At 40.4% G+C, this 13,642-nt stretch overlaps 1 protein-coding gene across 1 annotated transcript; it reads left to right on the top strand.

Annotated features, from left to right (window-relative positions):
* The first annotated feature begins 429 nt into the window (after positions 1-429).
* Positions 430-10,511, top strand: BCAS2 (BCAS2 pre-mRNA processing factor). Its single transcript, XM_063143521.1, has 7 exons — positions 430-572; positions 791-883; positions 2,222-2,292; positions 2,772-2,933; positions 4,192-4,242; positions 5,502-5,582; positions 10,123-10,511. Exons 1-7 carry the CDS (start codon positions 480-482, stop codon positions 10,247-10,249), a joined length of 678 nt encoding a protein of 225 aa, XP_062999591.1. The 5' UTR covers positions 430-479; the 3' UTR covers positions 10,250-10,511.
* Positions 10,512-13,642: the final 3,131 nt, after the last annotated feature.

Genomic DNA, 13,642 nt, shown 5'->3' with positions numbered 1-13,642 from the left:
TTTTGTTCCTCCTTTCCCCTCCAACAAGTTTGAGCTTGCACCTCAGCAGCTGATTGTATAGGAGAGGGAACCCCACAGACTTAAAAAATTAATAAACGATTTTGCACTGTATTGCAAGCGTAAAGTCAGTTTGGTATGCAGCTGGTTTTAAGCTGTTTTCTTGTGTAACTCCCAGCGCAGCTGCCTGGAGATACTGGTAGTTGTAGTCCAACACATCTGGGGGGGGACCAGGTTGGAGAAGGCTAATATAGGTATTTATGATAGATAAGGCAACACTAAGTGGGGTAGCAACGTGGGTTGGCAGGAAAATATGCGCAGGCGCAAATAGAAGGAGTAGGCTTCCCCGAACGCTGGAGAGACAGCGGATCTTGCGTCTCTGCGCAGACGCCATGGAAGTGGAGGCGGAGGAGAAGGTGACGGGGACAGCGCAGGCGCAGTGCGATTGAGGTTTAAGAAGCAGGCGGGTCGGTTGGAACGACATGTCCGGGCCGGGTCTGGTGGCGGGTGAAGTCGCTGTTGACGCGCTGCCCTATTTCGACCAGGGCTATGAGGCGCCGGGCGTCCGGGAGGCGGTGAGTGTGGCGCGGCTGAGCAGTGGAGGAGGCGGGCTGGGGCTACCCTGAGTCCCTCGCGCCATCCTACGCGTATTTAGTTTTTTTAAAAAGAGTCCTACAACTCCCAGCATTCCTCAGACAGCCATGCTGCCTGAGGAATGCTGGGAGTTGTGTGCCTTTTTTTCTGTCTCAACATGGATAGGATCCCACCCTAAGTATCTTGCATGTCTGTCCAGGCAGCGGCGCTGGTGGAGGAGGAGACGCGGCGTTACCGACCCACCAAGAACTATCTGAGTTACCTGTCTGCGCCAGACTACAGCACTTTCGAGGTGAGGAAGAATCCGCGGCGTTCAGTTCAGTTTCGACAAATGGGTTTAATCTGAACCAGAGCTTCACCTGAGCACCGTTTCTCAGTGACTGGATTGAGCCCTGGAAGACTAGGGGAAGTGCCTCTTGAGTATCTGTAGAAGTTCTAGAGAGGTTGGTCATTTACAGCAAGCACAGAAAGAGCATGCAGCAAGCCAACAAGTGTCTTTTGGCACTTAAAAAATTTAACAAATTTATTGTGGCATAAGTGTTTGTGGACTAGGATAACCGAGTAGCAGTAATAGTTTGTGCATCTGAAGCTTATATCACAATGATCTGTTAGGCTTTGAGATGTCACAAGACTCTATTTTGCCTGAGTTTTATTTTTGACTGAATAATTGTAGCAAGGCCCCTCTGTATATATGTGGGGTGGGTGGGTTGATATTTGTTCACAAAAAAGCCCAGTTTTAATGTCTTGGCTGAGCCCTAGATTATGTGAAGTGCCTCTTGAGTATGTTCAGACATTCCAGAGCAGTAGACAGGTAGGTTAGGGCAGCCCCTGCCCCCCAGTCTAATGGCATTTTAAATCTATGATTGTTGTGGACTGGAATATCAGTTTTGACTGGGATAACTGTGAGGATACTGCTTCATGCATTTGATGAAGTGAGATTCCGACAATGGAACCAGTTACCTAGGGAGGTTGTGGGCTCTCCCACACTAGGCATGAGCCTTCTGGACAACCATCTGTCAGGTATGCTTTAGGGTGGATTCCTGCATTGGGGGGGGGTTGGACTCGATGGCCTTGTAGGCCCCTTCCAACTCTACTATTCTATGATTCTAGTTTATAAAAATATATGCCACAATAATAGTGCAATCCCTTGTATGCTTGTTCAGAACTAAGGGCACAATCCTATGCAGGTTTATACTGAAAAACATCCTATAGCTCCCATGGCTAGCTGGGGAATACTGGGAGTTGTGGGACTCTTTTCATCTAAACATGCATAGGAGTATACTCTAAATCTCTCGATGTTCAATGTAGTTTACTCCCAGGAAGGTGTGTATAGGATTGCAGCTGTAAGACTTGATGGTTTGTGAACAACTGCCAAGAGAATAGCTAGATGCAGAACCTTTAGATAAGACATAATTCTCCATTTCAAGTTTTAGACTTCAAGAATTACTGGCCTAAACTGTGTGCCTAAACAAACTAGCGTGCCACAAGAAACAGATGTGTGCCTCTGCTAGCAAAAGTTTGGGAAAATACTGCGCTAGGGTTTGTTTGTTTGTTAGATCTGGCATTAATTAGAATCGTCTGTCTATTGCTTTCTTGGCCATAACTAATTTCTTGTGAATTTGATCCATAGACTGAAATAATGCGAAATGAGTTTGAACGCCTAGCAGCTCGCCAGCCCATAGAACTGCTGAGTATGAAAAGGTAAGTCTAAGTGGCCTTTGCTAAGGCAAAATCTATAACAGATCCAAGGCCTGGGGGTGTGGACTCTGAGACATCTTGAAAGGTGACATTCCAGTTCTTGCCTCTTGATGGCAGTCTACTGAAACAATAGTAGTCAGTAGGTTGTTTTGTTTTGAATATCTTCAAGAAATGTATTGGTCTGCTTATGGGGTTAAAATTCATCGTTTTGGCAAAGATTATTCTGCATCATGACAATAACATTGGAGAAAGCAGATGCTACGTACTACTTCTGTAATTGAGACTGTATGTGTTGATACTGTAATCTCTCAGGTATTTTAAATAATGTTTAGCTCTTACCAGGTTATTTGACAAAGCGATACCTTCCTATCATTCAGTAATAAAAATTAGTCATAGATATGGCTAATGCAGTGACTGTGTTAAACTTACAACCACGTATAGTCTTGTTCAGGGGCAATTTTTATTTCTTTATTTCACTACAGGTACGAGCTGCCTGCACCCTCCTCTGGGCAGAAGAATGACATCACAGCATGGCAGGAATGTGTTAATAATTCAATGGCTCAGCTGGAACACCAGGCAGTTCGAATTGAGAATTTGGAATTGATGTCTCAGTACGGCTGCAATGCCTGGAAAGTATATAACGAGTATGTGTTTTTTCATGGCCTCTCATCATTCCTTGAAAAGGGTTATTTGGAAGACTTTTTAGTCTGGGTCTAGTTCCCAAGTCTGACTTGGCAATATAATGGAATGCTAAACACATTTCTGCTATTGAGACCTGAACCTACCGCTCATTCCCTAGATCCCAGTAAATGCATGTTAAAAAGGAGAGAGGTGTGCTAACACAATGACATTTTTATTTTACAAATCCAGAATTTATTTTATTCTTTCAGAAGATCTGATGAATTACTTCAAAAGAGAGCTTCGGCTATTGGGCGGTATAAAAATGTAATAAATAAATAAATAAATAAAATAAATTCAAAATATCTACCCACAGAGCTGCTACGGTCTGATTTTTTGCTTTGGCCTTGCCTCCTTATAGTCAGCCTCTGCTAGGGGTGGCTAATTCTGTCCTATTTCTGCATCTAGGCTTGAATGTTTTGAAGCTCAAAATATACAGTAAATAACTGCAAGAAGTCCAGGGAGCAAATGTTGAAACAAGGAAAGACAAAAGCTCTATTTGTTTCTCCTGTAAAATAAATTGTGATCTAAACTATTTTACCTAGATAAAATAGTTCATGTTAGTTTTACTTTCTCTTATTTATTTATTTATTTTATTTATTTATTACATTTCTATACCGCCCAATAGCCGGAGCTCTCTGGGCGGTTCTTCTCTTAAAGAAACTCAGTTATTACAAGTTCATGGAAGACAAACTTAAACTAGAAATTTAAGATCAATCAGCATGACTAGATGAAAAGTATGTAACACTTCGTTCCATCAGTATGCTAGGCATTTCCATATTCAATAATAGATTCTACCATCATTTGTACTCTTCAAAGTGTTAAGATGTTTTCTACAAAAACAAATCCAATCTGTTATAGTAACTTGGATTTTTTTTACCAACCTTGCTATATATATATTTGTGGTGGTTTAGTTGAGAATGAAGAAGATACAGTTGAAAATGAAGAAGTTTGCCTTTTAAAATATATATTAAACAAATACCTAGCCTAACAACTGCAACTAATAAGGCACAGTATATCTCAGTATTTATTAGAGCTATTGAATTACAAAAAGACTTGCAATCCAGTGGAAAGCAGACAAGAGAGTTAATCCAACAGCCCCACTTAGCTTGGCTAGCAAGGTCATGTTTGTTAAGAGAACATGTAGATCAGAAGTTTGTTTTAATTGACTTCTCATTTATATCGGAATAATTTTTTGAATTAGCATTTATTTACTTTTTATAGGCATTTAGTTCATATGATTGAACAGGCACAAAAAGAGCTGCAGAGTTTGAGGTAAGTACTGCATTTTCTATTTAAATTGAAAGGAATTTTTATGGGGCTCTAAATGTATGCAGGTTGCAGATTATGGAATCTGTAGTGTGTGCAGCTCAAATGTTCTACATTCATGTATATATGGGATTGTGCAAGAAATGAACATTTCAATGTGAACAATTTACTTTGATTTTAGAGTGTTTTCTGGTGGTAGAAGTTGTGAGTTTATGGTAACATCTGTTAAGGTGCTGGTACATGTTCTCAGTTGTTAAGAGGCTCTCACTAGTTCCTAATTTCCTAATAGTATACAGGGCAGATAAAAGGTGATTTAAAAATAAAAAAAAAGATTTTAAATTTAAAGTGGATCTGTTAGTTTTTTAAAGAATTGTAAATACTAACCGTCTCAAAGAATAAGAATGTTAATATTAATAACCTGAATTTAAACTCTAACCCTACAGGTAATTTCTAAAGTGAATCAATGTCAAATACCTTGGGGTTTGTATATAACAACAAGCCATCAGGCAGCATGTCCATCTCTTCAACTTTATAGCACAACCCAAGATCAGTTCCTTTGTAGGTTGTTCAGCATTACGTGCAAAACCAGACTGCTAGGCTGTTTAGGGACTAAGCAACCCAGCAATTAACCGAACAACAAACCATGGCTTAGCCCCTAAACAATCCAGTGGTTTGCACATTATGCTGCACAAAAGAGCCAATTGTTGGTTGTGCTATAATGCGGAAGAGGTGGGAGCACTGTGTCCCCCCCGACATCCTATCAGTTTTTAAATTGATGGGTAGTTGTGTGCAAACAGGCCATTGAGTTGATAAAGGCTTTTCTTTGTAAATGAAGAATGAGTTGGCTTGTTTCTCAAATATGAATACTCACTGTCTCCTTCCAAGACATAGGTATTTGAGTTTCACCTGATGAAAATCAAATGCTTTAGTTTGCCCAGTAACTTTCAGTCATGAACATTTAATTTTGTGTTTTTTTGGTGATAGTGCAAATAGAGTACTATCTATGTACTGTAATCTTCTGGATAATGGATCTTATAGAGTCTGAAGCCACATGGAAATAATGTGAAACAAAATGAGTCCTTGTAGTGAGCTGCATCCTATTTTTTATTATCATATTTCTATCTTTAAGACATGCTGTGGAATCTTTCATAGCTCTAAAATTGTCTCATATTAGATTGTACAGGATCATTTCTGTTCCTCTTGACTGATCTCAGGCAGTAAAGTAAATGAGTATAAGTGATTGATTCATTGTCATTTTCTTCCAGGAAACACATTCAGGACCTTAACTGGCAGCGAAAGAACATGCAACTCACAGCTGGTGCTAAACTTCGAGAGATGGAATCTACGTGAGTATCTAGAACTTTGTTCCATAAATCTGTTCTGTCCATGGAATGGCATCCATAGGGGAAGTTGTTTTAGGGCATAGCTAGACGGGGCGATATCCCGGGGATCGTCCCTATGTGTCCACATTATGCACAGGGGATCCTGGGAGCAAAGAGGGATGATTCCTCCCTTTCCCCAGGATATCACCCTACCCTTCCACCTCAGTTTTCCCCACGGTCTCGGGATGAGTGGCTCGTCGCCACGGGTTTGTCCTGGCTCCCTGTGAGTAAATGCGAGGAGCCAGGAACTGGGCACAGAGCTCCTCAGGAGATCTGTGCCCATCAGGGATGGGGTGGGGTGGGGTGAGCGGGAGGTGTTTGTTTTTTAAAAAACAACAACTTATATTTTGCGCAGGAGCACTCCTGCGCTCTTCTCCGATTGAAAAATATTCCAAAATGGCGGGCACGACATCCTCTTCCTCCTGGGATGTTGCACGCCACGTGTAGACGAGGGGGACGATCTCACAATGATAAAAGTTCATACCCCTCCACCCCCCTCGTCTAGACGTGCCCTTGGTCTAGAATCATAGAATAGCAGAGTTGGAAGGGTCCTACAAGGCCATCGAGCCCAACCCCCTGCTCAATGCAGAAATCCACCCTAAAGCATCGCTGACAGATGGTTGTCCAGCTGCCTCTTGAATGCCTCTAGTGTGGGAGAGCCCACAACCTCCCTAGGTAACTGATTCCATTGTCGTACTGCTCTAACATTCAGGAAGTTTTTCCTGATGTCCAGCTGGAATCTGGCTTCCTTTAACTTGAGCCCGTTATTCCGTGTCCTGCACTCTGGAAGGATCGAGAAGAGATCCTGCCCTCCTCTGTGTGACAACCTTTTAAGTATTTGGAGAGTGCTATCATGTCTCCCCTCAATCTTCTCTTCTCCAGGCTAAACGTGCCCAGTTCTTTCAGTCTCTCCTCATAGGGCTTTGTTTCCAGACCCCTGATCATCCTGGTTGCCCTCCTCTGAACACGCTCCAGCTTGTCTGCGTCCTTCTTGAATTGTGGAGCGCAGAACTGGACGCAATACTCTAGATGAGGCCTTACCAGGGCCGAATAGAGAGGAACCAGTACCTCGTGTGATTTGGAAGCTATACTTCTATTAATGCAGCCCAAAATAGCATTTGCCTTTCTTGCAGCCATATCACACTGTTGGCTCATATTCAGCTTGTTATCTACAACAATTCCAAGATCCTTCTCGTTTGTAGTATTGCTGAGCCAAGTATCCCCCATCTTGTAACTGTGCATTTGGTTTCTATTTCCTAAATGTAGAACTTGGCATTTATCCCTACTAAATTTCATTCTGTTGTTTTCAGCCGAGCACTCCAGCCTATCAAGATCACTTTGAAATTTGTTTCTGTCTTCCAGGGTATTAGCTATCCCACCCAATTTTGTGTCATCTGCAAATTTGATAAGCGTTCCCTGCACCTCCTTGTTCAAATCATTAATAAAAATGTTGAAGAGCACTGAGCCCTGCGGTACCCCACTCATTGCCTCTCCCCAGTTTGAGAAGGTTCCATTGATAAGTACTCTTTGAGTTTGATTCTGTAGCCAACTGTGAATCCACCAATAGTTGTTCCATCTAGCCCCCTTTTAGCTAGTTTGTTAATCAGAATATCATGGGGCACTTTGTCAAAAGCTTTTGCTGAAGTCAAGATATATGACGTCCACAGCATTCCCACAGTCCACAAGGGAGGTTACCTGATCAAAAAATGAGATCAAATTAGTCTGACAGGATTTGTTCCTGACAAATCCATGTTGGCTTCTAGTAATCACTGCTTAGATTTCAAAGTGTTTACAGTTTGACTTCTTTGTAATCTGCTCCAGAATTTTCCCAGGGATGACTGGTCTGTAGTTCCCAGGTTCCTCCTTTTTGCCCTTTTTGAAGATAGGGACAACGTTAGCTCTACTCCAGTCGTCCGGCACTTCACCTGTCTTCCATGATATTGCAAAGATAATAGACAAAGGTTCTGAGAGTTCTTCCGCTAGCTCCTTCATTACTCTAGGATGCAGTTCATCGGGCCCTGGAGATTTGAACTCATTCAAGGAAATTAGGTGTTCTTTGACCATTTGTTTATCAAACTGTAATCCTGCCCCCTCAACTTCTGCTTCACTTTTTCCAGGGGGGTCATAGACCCGCTTTTGGGAGAAGACTGAGGCAAAGTAGGAATTGAGCACTTCAGCCTTTTCTTTGTCATCTGTTATCAATTTGCCATCCTCATTAAGCAGTTGAACCACCATTTCTTTCCTCTTTCTTTTACTACTCACGTATCTGAAGAAAGCCTTTTTATTGCTTTTAGCATCCCTCGCTAATCTCATCTCATTCTCAGCTTTAGCCTTCCTGACGCCATTTCGGCACTTCTGTGCCACCTGTCTGTACTCTTCTTTTGTAGCCTGGCCTTCCTTCCACTTCCTATATGTATCCTTTTTTGTTTTCAGGTCATCTCTAAGCTTTTTGTGGAGGCACATTGGTTTCATCTGTTGTCTTCTATCTTTTCTCCTTGTTGGAATTGTTTGTAACTGTGCCTTTAAAATTTCCTTTTTAAAATACTCCCACCCATCCTGCACTCCTTTTCTCTAATATACCTCAAGACTCTTTCCCTTGAGTGTGTATTCTGAAAGTTGCTCCCATCTCTGGAAATAGAAGCTATTGTTGATTCTTATATGTATTATCACAATAAAGCTGAATAAGGCAGACCGAAAAATATTACTCAAGAAATAATTTTTGAAATTCTATCAGGAGTGGGTGATTAGAAGATATATATTTTTAAGCTGTCTGGTATTAGAGATGTGAAGGCCTGAAAAGCAACTAGAAAAAAATGCAAAAACTTAGGGTTTTTCCCCAAAGACTTGTTTTTATTTTATTTTTTTCTGGAAAAATGGAAAAATTCAACAGCTTTAGATTATGAAATACTTTCTTTTAGAATTTAAAATGAGATGCTCCTATGTTACCCAACCTGTATTCCCCTCAAATGACTTCTAAAAATTATGTAATAAGATTTTATAGAAAGAAATAAAGTCATTGGGGAAAATATTTTTTAATGCTCTCTGTAAGATTCTCAGTACAGTTATTTCTTCCATTATTAAAATTATCGATACAATGTATCTTTTACTGCTAGAAATTTTGGAATGTTCCAAGTCATGCTCAGTTTCCCAACATGTGAACAGTCACCATATCTTAAAAAGGAAGAAAATATAGGTTCTTGACAGTTTGGAGTTTGTTCCACAGAGTCCTGTGTTTCTAGACTTGTCTTCCTCTGCCTCCAGGTCTTCCTGCTTGTTCTGGATTCTAGGATAATTCAGATAGTTCAGGGACTACTTGCTGAAGTTTCCTCTGGTCAGACATAAACTAAGAACCTAAAATATGTTATGTATAACTTGGTTTGCTTATAAAATTATCACGTTTAGTATATTCAGCTTTAAAAGTATCATTTATTCAGAAATTAATTACAAATTTATGAACTGAGTTCATTTTTTAAAGTTTTCAAATATAATTTTAGGAGCAAACCAAGTTACACATAATATAACTTTAGGAACATAAAAGCTGCTTTACATACCTAAAGCAGCAATTCTCAACCTGGTGCCCTACAGATTCCACCCCCCTCCCATATTTCCATTTTTCCTGGGAAAAAGGTTTTTTCCCCATGGCTTCAAAATTTTGAGAAATTTTACATGTGGTATGTATTAGGGGGAGCTAGGGGTGGCGACAGCCGACAGAAAGCTCTGGCGTGGGCTGGTCCATGAAGTCACGAAGAGTCGGAAGCGACTGAACGACTAAACAACAACTAAGTTGGGGAAAAAATAATAAACTTTTTACTAATAATATTTTTGTAGAAGGTTCCTTGGTTCCGCCCTTGCCCTTGGCTTATTTTTTACTCCCCTACGGGGTTTTCCTTCTTTTTGCACTTGTTAGTCTTAATCAGGCAGAATTAACTTAATATTGTGTGAGCTGACTATATATAGAAGCTTGAAAATACCAGAACAATGCTTGTGCTCTAACCCAAAGCAGTTACAATTGCAGGTGTCAGACTAATTTTAAAATATGTCCAGATTGCCTAATGTATCTAATATTTCTGCTAGTAACTTATTTGGGCTATCTAATATTTCTGCTAGTAACTTAATTAAGCTATCCTGTCATTTTTACTCTCTTGCCCCAATTAAGTCATAAATGTCTAGCTTTCTTTAAAAAAACCCTACGTAATGAGAAGCAGAGAAGGCCGATGTGTGTGCAGAATGGCACGAATAAGGATAAATGGGTCTTTGACATGACAGTGACAAATGATCACAGATGCACGCTACCTCCTGGACCTGATTCGTGTAGCTTTACGTTTCTGCCTATTGGTAGCTCTATGTTAGTCTTGAGGCCATCACCTCCTCACTTCCTTGTCACTTCCTTCTCATCTACCATTTCAAGCAGCCAGATGTCTGGCCAGTTCCCTTACTGATACTATAGTTCTAAGGAAGTGTGAGCCGTAATTTATGATTGGCTTTTCTGTTTGTTTTTTTGCAGATGGGTGTCCTTGGTTAGTAAAAATTATGAAATTGAACGAACTATTGTACAACTGGAAAATGAAATTTCTCAAATTAAGCAGCAACATGGAGAGGCAAATAAAGAAAACATCCAACAAGACTTCTGAGACTTGCTACCAAACACAGAAAACAACCTCAAATCTATTCATGGCTATAGTTTTCATTTTTACTTATGTATGTAGTGATACAAAAAACATTGTCTGTACTAGCTGATCCCTGAGAGTTAGAACAGGAAACTGATTACAAGGAGCAGAACTTGTTCCTCAAAAAAATTGCTCAGTTCCCAGATTTCTGGTATGAAAGTCGTGGGGATTTTGTTTTGAAATTTTTTAATAATGTGAAAATAAACATTTTTTAACTTCTAGTAAACACTGCAGTGGAAGAGTCTTATTACTACTAAGATAAAAGAGTTATGGCAAAGTTTATACTGCCAACTGTAGTTGTGATAGAGAGTTCAAGCTTTCAAGTGCTACAGGACTCTTGTCAAATCAGATTTAAGAGTTGTTGTATTTGGCGCTTGGGCAAGACAAACGTAATCATAAATGTAATTTGTATGTATTCTATTCAAATATGCATGGTGTCAGCAAATACTTTTCTTTCTCGGTGTTTGGATAGAAGTATATCAAAACAGTTTCAGAGGGGATAATTTGGGGGTCCTCTTGTGTCCTTACTTAGAAAGTGAGGGGCATCTCTTTGGTTTCTAGAATTTAAAATAGTTACAAAATTGATACTTGTTACTATGATCCTCCCTGCATAGTAGCTGCTATGCACATACAATGCTGAGCTACTGATGTTAGTAGCAGCATCAGTGCTGTGAGGGCTTGATGGTATACACAAAACTCTGTGTGCCATGATCTTCAGCAATAGGAAAAGATGGGACAGGAGGCTTTTATCCCTTTGCCTCTCCCTTCCTTCGAAGTGATGGGGTGTGGTGTATGATGAGAAGGATAGTTCTTTCAGGGGCTCTTGCTTGTCTTGGATGGGACAACAGAGAGGAAGGGAATAGGACTCTTCCCCCTTTTCTGCCTAAGCTGCTGCTGTTTCTCCTGTGCCCCACTGATAGATGTGGAAAGGGGGGATGTTTGGAAGTGGGACAAGAGCACAGTGGAGACCAGACTTTCCTAGCATTTGCATTTGGGTTTGAGTGGGGAGAAGAATTTGGGGGTTGCAAGACTCATCTTCCATGAGGTTCGTATCCATGCTATCCCTAGTCCCAACAGTGCACTAAAAAGAGGAAAGAATTGATAAGTGGAATGTCAAATAGTTCAGATGTAATTGGGCAGGTTTGGGAAAGGCTTAACTACTGAAGAGGGCCTTGAGAAGGGATGGAAGTGAAAATGAAGAGTGCTAAATATTGGGAAATATTCCAGGCATGGGACAGTACTGTAGAAGGTATGAAGCTGAGAAGTAAATGGAGAATGGGAGGAAGATATACATTCTCCTGAGAACCAGGGAAAGTGAGTAGGGATATGAAGGGACATGAGTTGAAATGTTCACTGTAGTTGGCTTGTTTGCCTTTTGTCTTGGGATCCTTGTAGTTGTTGCATCTAAAGGCTGGTGACCTATCTATTTCATCCATTAAAATCCACTTAGCTACATTAGCAGCTTATCACCTAATCAGTGACAAGCCATCTTTTCGCAGTTCCTTTTCTAGAGCTTGCTTAACGGCTTGAGGAATTTTAATTCACCATCTGCACTGCCTGCGTCAACAGGAGAATCTGGATTTAGCCCTCTTACTGCTAACGCTTCCGCTGTCCGAGCTTCCAACCACACTTTTTAAAGCAGGAGAGTATATTGTAGATACCTGTACACATCCCATTAAGTGTAAAATTAGGGGAAATGTCTCAAAATTGGAGGGTTTTTAAAATTAATAACTCACATTTCCAAAAGCATGTTGGTAATATCTCATAATTACAAAACCAGAGTGTGTCCAGGTGAAACTTTAGTAACTAGGAGCAAGCTTTTTAGGTCTTCTGCATTTCCATGACTCCTAGCCCCTCTTTTGCCCTGTATTTCTGTTACTCTGTTTTTCTTCATAACGTCTTTCAATCTACTCGTGTTATCCTTGCCCTTCCTGGGGAGTATTGACATTTCCAACAAAATCCTGGGCAGGATCCAAAATGCTGGATAACTTTGGTGCCCCGACTCAAAGGGGTGTGTTTGATAGATGTTGATGTTCAGCAAGAAGACATTAGCCATGCACAAAAAGTTTCTAGCTTCAACACTTATCATGTAGCATGGAGGATTAATAGAACCTTTGGGAGAACAGTTTGTCCTTAATTCTGCTGGTACTCGTAAAGAGAGAAGATCACAAAACCATCAGCATTTTATTATTCATCCCTGTTGGTTCTATATGTACAGGCTGCAAAAATCCGATAACATCTTGTAGGATACAGCTAAATAATCCTACTTTTTGTTGTCCTGTGTGGTTTATAATGATGGTCTTTGAAGGAAAGCAATGGATAAATTCTAGGGCGGTGGGGTGGGGAAGCAAAAAAGCAAATTGGAGACCAATTCAGATTGCACGTGTCTATGATTATTAAGTAGTTTAGTCTATATTCCAAATGCTAGTGTAGATATGCCCTATTCCAGACTACAGGTTAAGACTAACAATCTATTAGGGAACACTGGGCATGGGGTTTGTAAAAGTCATGTGACAATTGATAATGCAATGGCTACAACAAATAATGAGTATTCCCTTGCATACATATGAATAAGATTTTCACAAACCATATATACCAGGAATCTGTGGGGTGATTAATTTCAATACATATGAATCTGGAAGAAAGTTGTGGATGTTTTAGGAACTGCGGGAAGTAGCTTGTAATTAATAAAGAATTGGAAAGGGTATTTATGCAGCAATGGAACTGAGCCATGCTGACAGATGAACAAAATGGTACACAGCCTTATAATTGTAAAAAAATATGGTAAGAAATTACTGTAAATGCAACTCTGAACTCCTTTGGGGAACGGCAGGATAATTTTAAAAATATTTATATAAAATCACATTTCATATTGTACTACATAAGGAGTACATCCTGTATATACCTACACAGTAAAATCTTACTGCGCCTTTTTCTGTTTAAAAAGAGCTACAGCCTTTTAACGTACTGCCTTTGCTTTGAATGTGCTGTGCTCATTGAACATTGTTAAATATAACATTCAGTTCATAGAGAGAGCAAGTGTGGTGTAGTGGTTAGTGTTGGACTGGGACTTGGGAGATCGGAGTTGTAATCCCCAGTGAGCCATGATGCTCACTGGGTGACTGAGCCACTCAATGACTTAGCCCAACCTACGTCACAGGGTTGTTGTGAGAATAAAATGGAGAGGAAGATCATGTAAGCTTCCTTGAGTTCCTTCAAAAGGAATAAAGGTGGGATATAAATGTGATAATGATAATAGAAGTGGTTGCTCCACCATGGCTGGAGCTCTAAGGGGATGCTCTGGAATGGTGTGGGATGTGGTGGTATTATTATTGTTGTTGTATTTTTATACCGCCC

This window comes from Elgaria multicarinata, chromosome 1, assembly GCF_023053635.1.
Source record: "Elgaria multicarinata webbii isolate HBS135686 ecotype San Diego chromosome 1, rElgMul1.1.pri, whole genome shotgun sequence".
NCBI lineage: Eukaryota > Metazoa > Chordata > Lepidosauria > Squamata > Anguidae > Elgaria > Elgaria multicarinata.
This window is presented reverse-complemented; position numbering and strand designations above follow the sequence as displayed.

What these genes read in the sequence shown, in the direction of transcription:
- BCAS2 (XM_063143521.1), top strand. Translation starts at nt 480, where the DNA reads ATGTCCGGGCCGGGTCTGGTGGCGGGTGAAGTCGCTGTTGACGCGCTG. An exon ending in CAGACTACAGCACTTTCGAG is followed by an intron (nt 884 to 2,221) that starts GTGAGGAAGAAT and finishes TTTGATCCATAG; the next exon opens with ACTGAAATAATGCGAAATGA. An exon ending in AAAGAGCTGCAGAGTTTGAG is followed by an intron (nt 4,243 to 5,501) that starts GTAAGTACTGCA and finishes ATTTTCTTCCAG; the next exon opens with GAAACACATTCAGGACCTTA.